Consider the following 15,542-nt stretch of genomic DNA (forward strand, 5'->3'; position numbering starts at 1 on the left):
CCCACTACTTGTGATGGGTGTCTGAAGTGGGGGCAGTCTTGTGGGACTGAGCCCTTAACTTGTGGGATCTGTGCTAACTCTGGGTAGTTGGTGTCAGAACTGTTTAATGTGAGGAAAAAAAACCTCACACATGGTGTCAGAAGTGTCATGAGTAGAGAAATAGTTAATGAGGCTATTTAGATTACAAGAAAAAATTCAAATACTTGTCAAAAGAATTTAAGAACAGCACTCCCCACACCAGATCTCTATGTGTTACTAATGGGCAGCTTGGGAAAAAATTAAGCTACACATTCAATAGGTCCCGTAAACAAGTTGATCCCATGCCAGAATCCATTCAATGTGAACTGGCCATGAGTAGTATTCTAATGTTGATTTATAACCCAAGTCTCCTTACTATTCAAGGCAACACACAGCTCTAAGCTCTGGCATCAAAACAGCAACCAACAAATTAGCCTTATCCTTGCAAAATTCAACCAAACATCTGTGCCCAAAGACTCTGACACAAAAAACGCATTTCAGTGTACTCCAGGATGGCAGAAAATGTAAAACTAGTTTCACATATTTAAATGGAATGTTTCAGTGTACATTTTTACAGAAGGATTGTTGGCCACAGATGGATGAAAACGAGAGAAGAGTCATTAATCATGTCATTTTAGAGCTCTGAAAGACCTGCAAAGACCACATGGAACTAGAAACATTGCTGTGGCCATTTTTGAAAAATGTCATCTGCCACATCCCCTTTTACTTTGATACTTAAATTTCAGTTTAACAAGCTTGTTAACATCTTGAGTCAGAAAACTCATATCTGTAAAAAAGCTTCCAATTGTGAAATTTTAAAAAAGGATTAGGAACTTTATCTAATGATTAACTTTCCTTTTAACCTCCTAATAAACAGGATGTGTTAATACTACCTTCATTTACTAAGTATCATCTTAACTCTTCATTTTATACATACTACAGAAACTAAGTCCAGTGACACTCAATGACTTGCCCCGGGCCAGGAGCCCCAGGAATCCTTAGCAAAATGATATAGTAGAATGTTCCTAAGTAAAATATTCTAAAAGTAATATACTTAATGCCATTGATGCAAAATATTGATTTGTTTCTCAAGATATATTACTCTGATGTTCTGTAGGATAATAACAGATACTCAGCAGATGGGGATTCTTTGGTTAAATAAGTTTGTAAATGTTGGGTTAAACAAAGAATCTTAGAGCCTTTACTATACTAATGAACTTCATGAACCTCTGTAACCACAGGAGCAGGAATAGAATTTGCCACTCCAAAATATGCCCCTTTGGTATAAAAATTATTTTGGACTTACTACTGAAAAAAAAAAAAAAAAAAATAGCAGACACAGGGAAAGCTCTGAACACCTAGTAGAAGTTACCCATTTGCAAAAGAAATTTAAATTTATGAGAGAAATCTCCATTTGTAGGGGTGCCTTCCTCTCTGAGCCAGGAAGGAGAGGACAACTAAATCTCTAGAAACTCTTATCAACAGAGAAGCCAATGACTTAAATCTGCACAACAACTTCCCCTTGTTTACTGCGCTAACCTTATCTTAACAACAGAATGTTAAGGTTATTTTTTTTCAGGGGTGGCAGCCAACCAGGAGTATGTGCAGAAGAGAAAATTTTGATCTGCCTATGGAAACTCATCCTGCCAACACTTCTGCATACCAGCCTGCCCTCCCTGATCCCTTAAACCTTACCTTATACCCTGGATGGGGGGAGACAGAGTTGAGAGCCGTTCTTCTGTCTCCTAACCAATCAACTGCACAGTAAAGTGTCTTCCCTCAAAGACCAGTGTCCCACAGTATTGGCTTCTGTGCACATTGGGTGGAGAGAACCCTCGTTTGGTAACAATTTTTGGTGACCATGAAGGGACTGGGTCCTGTCACTGCCCGCCCAAGGCTCTGGAGACCCCAGCAGGGCCCCGGGGTGTTTTCGTTGACCCTAAGCGGCCGCCTAGACAATGTTGTCTAGACCTTTGGCTAACTGAAGTCCCATTTCCCACTGTGGTGTTTTAGGCCCCACGGTGCTTTTTCTTTGCTTTGAGAGAAGAAACAGCTTCTGGATCCAGACGTCTCTGGGTTCTGGGTAACTTTAAGTGACTGTCCCTTACCTCATCTTTCTGGTTTGATTTCCTAGAAATATAGGTTTAGCTTATATTCTGGGGACTCCTGGCAGGCTGAGTCCCCAACCTTGGACCTGAACCACCCAAGATAATTAGAAGAAGCATAAAAGGTTCACTTGTATAGTTGCTCCTGGCAATCTGGTTTTGAGTAGGTCCTGGTAAACTAACTAATATTCTGGTCTACCTTATACATAGAATTGAATTGATACTGGCTCAACACAAGGTTGACATAAGGGAAGCTATATTGTATAAAAGAAACAATATTCTAACTTTGAGTGACCTCTGACTAATTAACCCAGTTGGATATGCACCCTCCAGGAGATCCACCTGCTGTGTAGATTTTCTGACCCCTGCTTGCGTATATACCTCCCAACTGTGATAAGATAACTTTGTTCTTTTGAGTTCCTTAGGAATGTGATGACCCCTGGCCAGAGAGTCTATGCTGATAGACATCATTAATGACAACTGAAATATCTGGTGTGTTGACTCCCAATCTGTAACACCAGAGGGTCAACGTTCCTAACCTCCTCCCCTCTAACCCACTGGCCTATATAACTGCTTCAAGATTCTGAGCTCCCCTTAAGATGGTTCTTTAGGACACTAGTCCCCTCACCTTCCAATCTGCTAGCTTATTGCTTAATAAAATGCCCTTTTTCTGCCACCATCTTGCCTCTTGACAATTGGCTTTTGTCTTACAGCGAGCAGATCGTGCCTTTTGTGCAGTAATAGTATTGTGTATTAATGTCTGTCTGAATTGGATTGGCTATTTGGGGACTGAGTTTCTTTGTGACCGTAACAAATTCTCTTTAGAAATTAACTTCATGAGGGTCTTCTGACTCTGAAGAAAAGAGGCACTGTTCCCTCTGGTCCTTTGGGATGTTCTAGGTGATTGGGGTCTTTACGGAGGCATCAAGGCATCTGCCCATGATGTGCAATGGCCTCACAGGGATCCCCTTCTGAAGAACAGAGCCTATTGGGCCCTCACTGTTTGTGGTGAGGCAATCGGCAGTGGCAGCTCGTCCAGGGCTCAATTGCCCAAAATCTGTGGGTGCCAGAACACGAAGGGAAAAAGCCAACCCTTGGTTATTCTTGGGAGAGCTGTTCCCACAAGCACACTATCAAAACACCATCCCCTAGAAAGACCTTGTTTGTTGTGGCCACCTTGATAAAAGCCCTGTTAAAATGGGAAATGTAAAGGTATACCAAAATGCAGCCTGTTGGGATGCATTCTTCAAAATTGGACGATGTTCAGTTATGAGCCCACGAAGAAAAAGAAAATGATATCCTTTTGTAATACAGCCTGGCCCCAGTACTCACTGGGATGAGATCCCCTATGTGAAATCTTTTACATCTCTATATCAGAACGAGAACTCGCAAAAGAGATATAAAGTTATGCTACAGAGGGAGGTGCTACAGAAAAAACCTGTCCTCCCAGAATCACTGAAGTCAGATGATGACCTTATCATTCCTCATTTGCTATCCCCTACATCACCTCCACCATATGCAGGAGATGACCAGGAAGGGCATAATGACCCTCTATGAAGCTGCTGGCTCGGCTTTGTACCCCTTTAACTAATAGTCAGAAAGGAATGGTCTCCCCTCCTCATACCCATCGAGGTACTCAATTTGGCCCAGGGAATGCTCCACCCCAGGCAGGGCAATTTCCGATACAGCAAGTCCCTGCAGGTCTTGATAACCAAGGCCGGCCCAGAGGATTTTTGTTCCTGCATACCCCTTTTCAACTTCAGATTTATACAACTGGAAAAACAACACGCCCACTTACCAGCATGATCCCCAAAAGATGGAAAGTTTATTTATGTCCATCTTTTCTACTTGTAACTCCAACTGGGCAGACATTCAGGCCCTTATGAATACCTTCCTCACCCCAGAGGAGCGTAGGACGATATTGGAAGCCACGAGACTCCATGAGTTACAACCTAAGAGTCCAGTCAGTGCTCCAGCAGTAGAGGCCATAGCCAGGGTTGAGCCAGCCTGGACCCCAATGACCCCGAAGACTGGGCAAGCCTAACCATTATAAAGCATGTTTAATAACTAGAATGCGAGGTGGAGTCCCAAAACTGAAGAGCCTAAATAAGGTCCAGGAGGTACAACAGGGGCCAAAAGAAAATCCTTACACTTCCTTAGAGAGTCTTTGAAGCCTACAGAAAGTCTACTGATATTGACCTGGAACATGTGGATAACATGAGGCTGATCAATACGACTTTTATCAGCCAGAGTGCCCCCGATATAAGAAAAACATTACAAAGACTGAAGGGAGAATGGGGATGCCCAAGTCTCAACTGGTTGAGATTGCTTTCAAATTGTTTAATAGGCTTGACCAGGAACAAGAGAAACAGAAAGATGCAACAGCAAACCGCCCTATTTGCCGCAGCCCTCAGTCAAGATCCACCAAGGCCACTGAGAAAAGACAAACGGCATGGGTAAGACCCCGGGGGCCCTCACCTTCCAACCGCAAGGGACCCTCAGTCCTGGGGTCAAGACATTGTGCTTACTGTAAGAAGGAAGGCCACTGGAAAAAGGAATGTCCTAACCGTTCTCGAAGTTGAGAGAGGAAACGAATGTGCTCAACCACCAGTTGATGCCCCAATTTGCTGACAGTGAGCAAGGATGGGGCCAAGGGGCTCCTCTAGACTCCACCAGCTCCATCAACATCTCCCATAAGGAACCCCAGATAACAACAGCAGTGAGAAAGAAACTTATAGACTTTCTAATTGACACGAGCTACTTAGTCTGTACTAAACACCAAGCGGGGCCCCCTCTCCCCCAAGACCACGTCCATTACTGGTATATCTGGGGAAGTCTCTCAAAAACCTTTCCCACAGCCACTCGAGTGTCACATAGGGAAAATGTTATCTGAAGCACAGCTTTTTGTATATGCCTGAGTGCCCTATTCCATCATCGGGATGAGATCTACTAACAAAACTAAATGCCCAAGTGACTTTTTCACCGGAAAAGGTAGACATTAAAGTCCTCCCAGATCAAGCCTGCGCCCTCCGAGCAGCACTGCTGCAACGGGGAGACAAGCCTCCATCAGAAGTCCCTGAAGAAGTCCTGCAAAAGGTACGAGCAGATGTTTGGGCTGACGGGAGGCTGGGAAGTGCCAAGATGGCTGATCCAATAGTAGTAAAACTCCACCCAGGAGCCACGACTCCAAATTTCAAACAATACCCTTTAAAGAGACATGCAAAAGAATGTACAAAACCGGATAGCCACCTCTCTTAAATGCCAGTTAATGTGACCTTGTCAATCCCTGTATAACACTCCCATCCTGCCAGTGCAAAAACCAGGACCAGAGACTATTGTTTTGTACAGGATTCGACAGCCATTAACCAAACTGTAGAGGATATACATCCGGTGGTACCAAATCCTTATACTTTGCTTACAACTTTATTTGGAGACTTCTGCTGGTTTTCAGTTCTGGACTTAAAGGATGCCTTCTACTGTATACTCCTAAGTCCCGACTCCTAGCAAGTGTTTGCCTTTGAATGTGACGATCCAGAGACCTATGTAAAATAACAATACTGCTGGATGGTACTCCCACAAGGCTTTAAAAACGCCCACACCATTTTCAGGGAAGCCCTAGCCAAGGACTTAAGAGATCTCCAGTTAAGTTGAGGGAGTCTTACTCCAGTATGTGGATGACATACTGATTGCTAGTAAAACTAAAGGAGCTTCAGACCAAAATACAATCCTTACTTTAAATTTTTGGGCAGAACGGGGATATAAAGTCTCCAAGAGAAAGCCACAGATTTCTTGACCAACTGTAAAATACCTAGGATTTGAGTTATCAAAAGGACAAAGAAACTTATTGCCAGATCGAAGGGAAGCACTAGCTGGGATGGCTGTACCCACCACCAGAAGACAACTGCGAGGATTTTAGGGATGGCTGGGTTTTGTTGTATTTGGATTCCTAACTTTGGACTCATGGCCAAACCCCTAGATGAGGCTCTTGGAGGAAATGACAATGAGCCATTAAACTGCACTGCAGAATGCCATAAGGCATTTCATACCATCAAGGAGAAACTTTTAACAGCCCCAGCACTTGGTCCCCCAGACATTAGAAAGCCACTGGATCTTTTTGTACATGAGTGACAGGGTGTAAGTCTTAGAGTGCTAACTCAGAATTTAGGTGCTGACAGAAGGCCAGTAGCTTACTTTTCCAAACAATTGGAAATCATACCTCAAGGGTGGCCAGTTTGCCTCCAGGCTGTAGCTGCAACCTGTGACCTTTCACAAGAAGCTGAAAAATTTACTCTGGGCCAGCCTACTACCATGCATGCTCCACATTGCCTGCTATCTCCACTTGAACAAAAAGGTGGACAGTGGCATACTTCAGGGAGACTGGGCAAATATAAGGCCATACTACTGGACAACCCAAATTAAAATTAAAGGCAGTGGGCCGGCCCCGTGGCTTAGCGGTTAAGTGCGTGCGCTCCGATGCTGGCGGCCCGGGTTCGGATCCCGGGTGCGCACCGATGCACCGCTTCTCCGGCCATGCTGGGGCTGTGTCCCACATACAGCAACTAGAAGGAAATGCAGCTATGACATACAACTATCTACTGGGGCTTTGGGGGGGGAAAAAAAAAAAATTAAAAAAAAAAAAAAAATTAAAGGCAGTATCCACTCTAAACCCAGCCACTCTGCTCCCCACCATGACAGGAGAACCTGTCCGTAATTGTATACAAATAATCGAAGAAGTTTACTCCAGCAGACCCGACGTGACTGACCAGCCTTTGGAGAATCCAGATGTGGAAATGTTTACTGACAGGGGCAGTTTCATGGACTACGGACATTGAAAGGCTGGGTATGCAACAGTAACTCATCGGGAAGTCCTAGAAGCAGAAGCCCTCCCTCCAGGTACATCTGCCCAGAAGGCAGAACTTACAGCCCTCCCAGGAGCTCTACATCTTGGAGCTGAGAAAAAGGTAAGCACTTATGCTGATTCGAAGTCTGCCTTCTCTGTGGTGCATGCACGTAGGGCTATATGGAAAGACAGAGGCCTATTAACAGCAGGAAGGAAAGAGATTAAACATACAGAGGAGATACCGGCCTTATTAGATTCTGTTATGATTCTGGAAAAGATGGCCATAGTACCCGGGCCACCAAAAGACTGTTATATAGCTAAAGGAAATAATTTGGCCAATCAGGCTGCAAAACAAGCAGCCAGAAGCAAAAATCCAAGTCCTAAGGCCCTACCACTCATTCTGAGTGTGGATCTGTCCCTGTTTAAGCCTCAGTATTCAGAAACAGATCTAGACAGAGCAGATGAACGGGGATTTCATTCTGACTCTAGAAACTTAGATGGTAATCAGTATTAAACAACTAAAGAAGGCTGGATTTATAATAAACAGGCACTAGCGCTTATACCTGAGCATTTAATGGAAAAAATTATTGCTCACCTACATCAAGGAACCCATTATAGGAGAGACGCATCCTATCATTGGCTACAAAAGTTTATTGTCGGTCCACAAATGCAAAGGACTATCGAAAATGTAGTGCAAAATTACCTGATTTGTGCCAGAAACAATCCCCAAACTGGGCCACCTCCAATAATAAAAGGGGTGCAAACCTGAGGAACTGAACCAGGAGATGACTGGCAAATAGACTTTACTGTTATGCCAAGAGCCATGGGCAATTATAAATATTTACTGGTATTTGTGGACACCTTCACAGGATGGGTTGAAGCTTTTCCATGTAGGACGGAAAAGGCTTCCAAAGTAACAAAGGCCTTACTAAAAGACATTATCCCTCACTTTGGGCTGCCTCTTTCAATTCAAAGTGATAATGGAGGAGCTTTCATAGCCAAGGTAACACGAGAGGTGTCTGGGGCCCTTGGAATACAATGGAAATTATATGCTTCATGGAGGCCTCAGTCTACAGGAAAGACTGAAAAGATGAAGCATACCCTAAAGAAAACAATTGCCAAAATATGTCAGGGAACCAACTTAACATGGCATAAGGTCTTGCCAGTTGCCCGCTTAGGCTAAGAGTAGCCCTTAGAAGTAGGATCCAATTGAGCCCTTGTGAAATATTATATGGGGGACTGTTCCTTAAGACTAAGTAGTATTGCAATCTTGAAAATGATCATATTGTAAAAGAATTAGATGCTATAAAATCGTACAGTCTCTAGGTGCTACTTTATCTGCTATATATAAATATGTTTCTAGCTGACTAATGTTTCCCACAGATGTTCCCCTGCACTGCATAAGCACAGGGGATTGGGTCCCCTCAAGACTTGGAAAAGTTAACACGCTGAGGACCAACTGCAGCCTAAGTGGAATGGACTCTATGAAGTCCTTCTGGTTACACATTCTTCAGTAAAATTAAAAAGAGTTAAACCTTGGATACACCAGTCATGAACAAAAATAACACCCATTTCCAGTCAGGACACCCCTCATCCCCTTTATAATTCTCAGATAGGTAACCCCCTTCACGGACAACAGGAAACAGAAGGACCAAATCACCCAAACACTGGGTGGCCACGGAGGCCCACGGCCAACTTTTCTACCCAAGAGCATTCTTGTGAACCTTTAACTGATCTCAAGTTACTTTTCAGAAAAGCAACAAAACTGAGGGAACTCTTGGATCCCCAAATAAATAAGAAGCCATTCCTGCCTCTAAAGTCAGCTTCTGTCTGATCAGGTTGAGAGGCCGGAAGCAGCCGACAGCTGAAGAAGACAGCTCACCCAAGATAGCGAACCAGGCCTGTACTGATGCAACTTAATTACCTTGTCCTCATATACACTATTCTGCACTGCCTGACCATCCATACCTCCTTAATTTCAAACCCCTCTCACTGACACATCTTTGCCTGACTCCTTTTGGTATACTGTCCTTTTTCTTCTTCTCGTTGTAATTATCCTGACTTTCTACTTCTTTCTTACAAACTAATTGCCTCCTCCAGATGGACTGAACCATTTTCTTTGTCAATTCAAGTCCAGGCTATAAAATGTCCCCTACTTTTCTTTGCTATGTTCTTTTTTTCGCCCTAGCCTCTCAGGCTTGGAAAGATAACCCTGTAATAGGAACTTCACAGACTCTTTCAAAATCAGGAAACCTAACTGACTGTGGGATCTGTCACCCAAAGCCCTACTCAGTACATGATCATGGTGACTCTATAGTAATTTCTCAAGTCCCAAGATCTCAAGAAATCAAGTGATTTGTCAAGAAATAGTCAATTTCTCAAGTATACCTGATTGGACTGTGACTTATGATATGAAACCTTCAGAGGTAACCTATAGAGGGGTCAGGTTAATCGACAGAGGATTTCCTGTCCCATGTTTCTTTATAATGGCCCCCAAAATGCAGCCTATGATGGTTACTGGAGAAGAATGTAAGGACAAAAGAACCCAGAGCCGTCAAGACCGGAAATGAACTAACGGACAGACCATACTCACCTGCACACTCAATGATACTTACCTTCTCGGTTCCTATTTCCCACTATCTGGTCGAGGAAAGGTGCTGGCGAGATCCAAATTATAAGCCCACCCAATTATGTCAGGATTTTAATTAAAAAAAAAAAGTGTTTCTTTATGCAACACCCAATTCTATACCAACCTGTGGATTAAATTCTTCCTCCTGGATACTGCCTTGCACTGACCCCTGGCTTGACCAGATCCTAGATAAAATCCCCAAAAATGAAAGCCTGAATTTTAACAACATGACTAAGGTATCCTATGTGCCCCCTAAGGGTATGTCTTTGTCTGTGGATCCAATCGTCAACACTGGGCCTACAATTGCCTTGATAGCTGGCACAGAGGAGGTACCTGTCTATTAGGATATTTAGTCACTCGTTTCTCTATACATAACTCAAGCGAAGCCCAGCCCTGGACTAGTTCCTTAAAACTTTTCGCTAGAACTAAAAGACCTATATTAGATGAAGATTCGATCTTGAGAACACCAGACAAATATTTGCCTGGATACCAGGAAGACTCTGATGCATATTTCTTTAGATGAACCTTATTACCTGGTGGGGTGTGGCAGCTTATGAACATATGATTAGAAATCGCTCTCTCACCTTAGGAGTAGTAACCAGGGAAGTGGCCCAAGCCGTAGCTTCCCAACAGAAAGCATCAGGTTCCTTAGCTAAAGCAGTATTAGATAACCAGATTGCTTTAGATTACAACCTAGGTGAATAAGGAGGTGTTTGTGCTGTAGCAAATTCTTCCTGTTGCGTCTATATCAACACCTCCTCAGAGGTTGAAACTCACATAGACAAAATTAGACAAGAGGCAACTTGGTTCCAACAAGTGTCACCCCAAGAACCTGAGTTTGATCTCTTGAACAATATTTTCTCATGGATCCTGTCAGGAATAAAGTCTATATTTGAGGGATTGATTAAGTTACGTATCATAATGTTATGTCTACTAGGATTTATATTCCTCCTTGTCAAACCCTGCACTTGCTGTGTTTCTCATATCTAAAAATCTATTCCCCATGCTCAGTCATGATCATAAAAGGAGCCCCATAACGCAACAACCAGATTACAACATGGGACTCATGAGTATTTACAATTAAAAGCTAAACAATTTCATTTCTCAAGCCCCTGTTAAGCCTATGCCCCTTATCAGTAGGAAGCAGCTAGAGGGGTGGTCACCAGATTTCCCTCAAGACTGAAGAATGAACAACAAAAGTGGGGATTTGTAACCACAGGACAAGGAACAGAATTTGCCACTCCAAAACATGCCTCTTTGGTATAAAAAATTATCTGGGGCTGATTACTTAAAAAAAAAAAAAAAAAAAAAACAGACACAAGGAAAGCTCTGAAAACATAGTAGAAGTTACCCATTTGTAAGGGAAATTTACATTTATAAGAGAAATCTCCATTTGTAAGAGTGCCTTACTTCTCTGAGCCAGGAAGGAGAAGGCAACTAAATCTCTAGAAACTCTTATCAATAGAGAAGGCAGTGACTTAAATCTGCATAACAACTTTACCCTTGCTTACTGTGCTGACCTCATCTTAACGACAGAATGTTAAGGCTATTTTTCAGGGGCTGTGAGCCAGCCAGGAGTGTGCACAGAAGAGAAAATTTTGATCTGCCAATCGAAACTCATCCTGCCAGCGCTTTCGCATACCAGCCTGTCCTCCCTGAGCCCTTAAACTTTACCCTATACCCTGGATCAGAGAGACAAGAGTCGAGAGCCTTCCTTCTGTCTCCTTACCAATAAATTGCATAATAAACTTTCTTCCCTCAAAGACCGGTGTTCCATGGTACTGGCTTCTGTGCACATCGGGTGGAGAGAGCTCTTGCTCTCTAACACCTCCAAGAGGAGAAATACGGTAGGCAATTGGTTTTACAAACTTTGACCATAGATAGCATTTCACCCCCACAGAATACAGCATAAGACCAGTGGGAAGTGCTATCTTAAATTGTTTCCTAGAGTTTTGTCTTGCTTCCCACAGAATTTATTACCTTAATATCATCAGAGGAATCTTTCTCAAATGTTATCTGGTTATGCAGTCCTTCAGCTTACGTCCCTTTAATGGCTCCCTTCTGCTCTCTGAGTTAAGCCCACTCTGGCATGGCCTATGGGGCCCTCAATAACCTGCATAGACCAGCTCTTACCATTCCATACCTGGAACTTTACGCTCCCAAGCTGTGGTGTTAAGTCCTTTTGTCATCCCTACGTCCCTGAGAGATACCACAAACTCAAATCAACTAATAGTGGGTGCAGGGTGGTGAGGAGTTTCTTAAGAGGTGTGTCTGACTCCCTAGTGGTCTCTGGAGGTAGGCTGACTTAGATACAGCTTGAGAAATGGCCTTTTTTTTTTTTTTTAAACAACTCTTTAAAAATGTAAAAGCCATTCTGAGTTCACAGCCAGCACGAAAACAGACTGAGGCCTGCATGTGGCCCACGGGCCAGTTTGCTGACTCGTAGATTAGAGGAAAGCACAATCCGGGACATTCAAGACTGCCCACAGTGAGTACCACCACAGAACATGGAAGGAAAATGAAGGACACTCTGCACCTATAGACTGTGGGAGCTGGAACAAGATGGCACGAAGGGCAGCTAACAGAGTTGAGGTAAGGAGACAGGAGTGTCTGTTTCCAGGTGGGAGCAATGCTTGGGACAGAGGCATAGGGTATTAGTTCTAGTTGCCGGTAGCATCTAGGAAAAATAGGAAGCACGTAACTCAGAAGACCAGCTACCAACACATCCCACCCAGCATCATCCCATGCCAATCCCACCTACTCTGAAAACAGCACCAAACACATGCTGCAGCAATTGTGTCCTCCCCTCGGCACAGGTGAGCTAGGTCACAGAAAATGCAGACCAGCTGCCAGGGAACTTCACCCAAAAATGAGTTCACTATCAGCAATCCAGCCAGATATTTGAGGAACGCAAATGAAAGAAGGGATAAACAAAAGAATTTGCACCCAAGGGAGGAAAATCCATAGAGCAAATCAAAAAGCAACTTTAAAAAGAACTACTATCCTTAGGAAGATAAAAGGGGAAAGCACATCCATGGAAAAAAAGAACTCACAAAAATCTAAATAGATTTTTTAAAAATAAAAAACATACTTGTTGAAATTAAACATTCCTTAGAAGGGCTGAATAGCCAATCTGATATACAAGTTTCAGAGAAATAATACATGAAATAGAGAAAATTTCCTAGAACTACAGCCCAAAAGAATGAAGAAATGGAAAGTACTTAAAAAATGTTAAGAGATAAGAAAAACATAACTGGAAGTTTCATCATCTGAAAAAAGTTCCATAGGAAAAGAATAGAAAGATGGTAGAAAAGAAATATTTGAAGAACTCAGAATTTCCCAGAATTAAAATATATGCAAGTTGACAGGGCAAAAGGGCCTATTAAGTACTAAGCAGGATAGGTAAAAAAATACACACATGCACATACATGCACACATATCCCCAGACAGTGTAGCGAAATTTCAAAAACGATACGGTAAAGAGAAATCGCAAATGCAACCAGAAAAAAAAAACAGATTATAAAACAAAAGTGCAAGGATCAATAATATCAGATTCTCATCAGCATCACTGGGTGCGAGATAACAATGGAGCAGTCTCTTCGAAGGATTTAAGGAAAAGAATTTTGTATCTAGGATTCTGTATCTAGCCAAACTACTGGAACTTAACATGGGAGCAAAAAGACATTTTTGGACAGGAAACACTCCAAGTTTACCAAGAGTAATGATTCAAGGAGATAGCAGTAATACACAAGAAGCAATGTTGAGCGAGTCAAGTTTTACAACTTATTGTTTCCCAAATAAGCAATGATTTAGAAAAATGTTATTTACTAACAATCTAAGAAGTTAAAGGAAAGATAACACCAACAGGAGAAGTGGGGAGTGGGAATCCAAGACAAGTAAAAATATGACAAGGTTCTTAACTTATTTGGGAAAAAGATTTAGAAACTGATTCTTTTTCCTAACGAGTTCTAAAATTAATATGTTAATAGGTGTGTTAAAATATAAAATTGATCATTAGAACAAATCATTAGAGGGGAAAAAAGTAGAGCGTATGGATGTACAGACATAGAAAAAAGCCTAGGAGGGCCATCGCTCCAGTAATAATGAACTGCTCATGGTTTTCTTCACATGCTCACACAGGTCCAAATGCACTGTCCACTTATTCCTCCAAAGCCCGAGTACTGCCTCAATCTAAATAGTTCCAAAAATCCTCACCTTTCTCCTTGCCCCCAGCCCTGATCCCACCATATAATAAACAAATTTCTATTATAACATCTATAATACTTTATTAAACAAGTTGTTTACAAAACAATCTTGTTCACTAGACATAAGTACCTTGAGAACTAGGACATCCTCTTCATCTCTATATCGTTTACCACACTGCAGTTATTCAGTGTTTGTTGAATGCATGGATAAAGGCAACCTTTACACATTTAAAACAACTCGAGACTAATAAGACATTGTATATGACCAAGACTATAAATGATTAAATGATGGTAAATTACTTGTTGCAAGAGAATAAGGACCATGTTTAAGTTACTACTGCATTTCTGATAAAGTCATCCTTGCATCTTTTTGTTAAGTTTAGAAATAAACTGAAGATGCAGGAGGATGGACTAGACAATGTTAAGGTATCTTCCATTTCCAAGGCTCTAAGTTTAGAGAATAATTTTAAGAGACACTTTGAGTGTCCCTGCAATCATACTACACCTGCAGAAGCTCTATGTCTTCACGATTTTCCGATCCAGGAACATTCTCCATCAATATGGCGGACATCACTCTCACATTCATTTTCACCATATCCAACTCACTGTGCAATTTTCCAATCTGTAGAGAGCAACACAATCACCAGTCAGTATGTGTGACACATGAAGAAGGGCTACCTGTTTCTTTCTCTCAGGAGACATTTGTTGGAAGAGAAAATGCTTTTGCAAAACTCAACATTTTCAAATTTATATTTAAATTAATATAAATATACATATAATTACTTTACAAACACATAATCTGTCACTTCCTAAAAGGACTTGAGATCTCTTGTAATAAATCCAAACATAAGGTTTAGGAAAGTTAAAAATGAAGGGGGAAAAAAGCCAGATTAGAACCAATATGGAGAAGGAGGAAGGTGACTATACCAGGAACCTGGACAAAATGGCAAATGTTTGTCTGGGTTTCTTGGCAAGCAGTGGAAAAAAACAGGTTTTATATTTTTCATGGCATTAGGGAAGGAAGAATCAAAAGAGAAACACTTTTTTCCTTCCTGGATTAAATCCTAAGAGGAATTAATGGCATGAACTTTTATATAATACTGAATAATAATAATACAAAGTCTTCAATGATAGTTCCCTTATAGCAGGACAGAAATGAGCTTCATATGATATTGCTTCTCTGGACCTTTGATAAACAGATATAAACAAGTAAATGGAATTCAGTTGCACAATTAATACTAGTAATAAGGCTACCACTTACTGAACTCTGAAATGGTACATGGGCAGTCCTATTAGGAGCAACAGGAATCAGCTGGTGGACACAAGAGCCGTTGTGTCCACAGCCCAGTCTCCACAAAGACATGAAAGCCACTAGCTGAGCACAACTGTTAAGAGCTTGGGCTTTAGAATAAGACAGAATCCAAGGTAATAATCCCACTTAGAATTGAACCATTATAAGTCACACAGCATCACTAAGCTTCAGTCCCTCCTCCGTAAAATGAGGGTAATAACGTACCTCCACCTCATAATGTTGTTAAGAAGAAGAAACAAACTGTATATAAAGTGCTTAGAACGTAGAAAGAGCCAACAATAAATATAGTTGTTGCTATTGTTACCTGTTCTGGGACCAATGTGATAGTCGAGTTCTTGGGAGCAATTACAGAAGGAAGAGCTGGTGCAGTAGGAACAGATGCTGGTGGATCCGATGAGATCTGGGCAGCCCACCAGTAGGAAATATGGAAATA

At 41.9% G+C, this 15,542-nt stretch overlaps 1 protein-coding gene across 5 annotated transcripts in view; it reads right to left on the reverse strand.

Moving 5' to 3' along the window:
- The window catches only part of TOM1L1 (target of myb1 like 1 membrane trafficking protein), a 59,187-nt gene that overhangs the window by 30,671 nt on the left and 12,974 nt on the right, over window positions 1-15,542 (reverse strand). For all 5 annotated transcript variants that reach the window (XR_015554702.1, XM_087440956.1, XM_087440955.1 and 2 more), the window contains 2 exons: window positions 15,414-15,509; window positions 14,303-14,419 (listed from right to left, as the gene is read on the reverse strand). Coding sequence is in view for 4 of the 5 variants with exons in the window: in XM_087440956.1 (XP_087297082.1) it covers window positions 14,303-14,419; window positions 15,414-15,509 (213 nt within the window). In the remaining variant the exon portion in view is untranslated. The remainder of the gene's footprint in view (window positions 1-14,302; window positions 14,420-15,413; window positions 15,510-15,542) is intronic.

This window comes from Ceratotherium simum, chromosome 16 (genome assembly GCF_057802395.1).
Source record: "Ceratotherium simum simum isolate JZ-2026a chromosome 16, ASM5780239v1, whole genome shotgun sequence".
Lineage (NCBI taxonomy): Eukaryota > Metazoa > Chordata > Mammalia > Perissodactyla > Rhinocerotidae > Ceratotherium > Ceratotherium simum.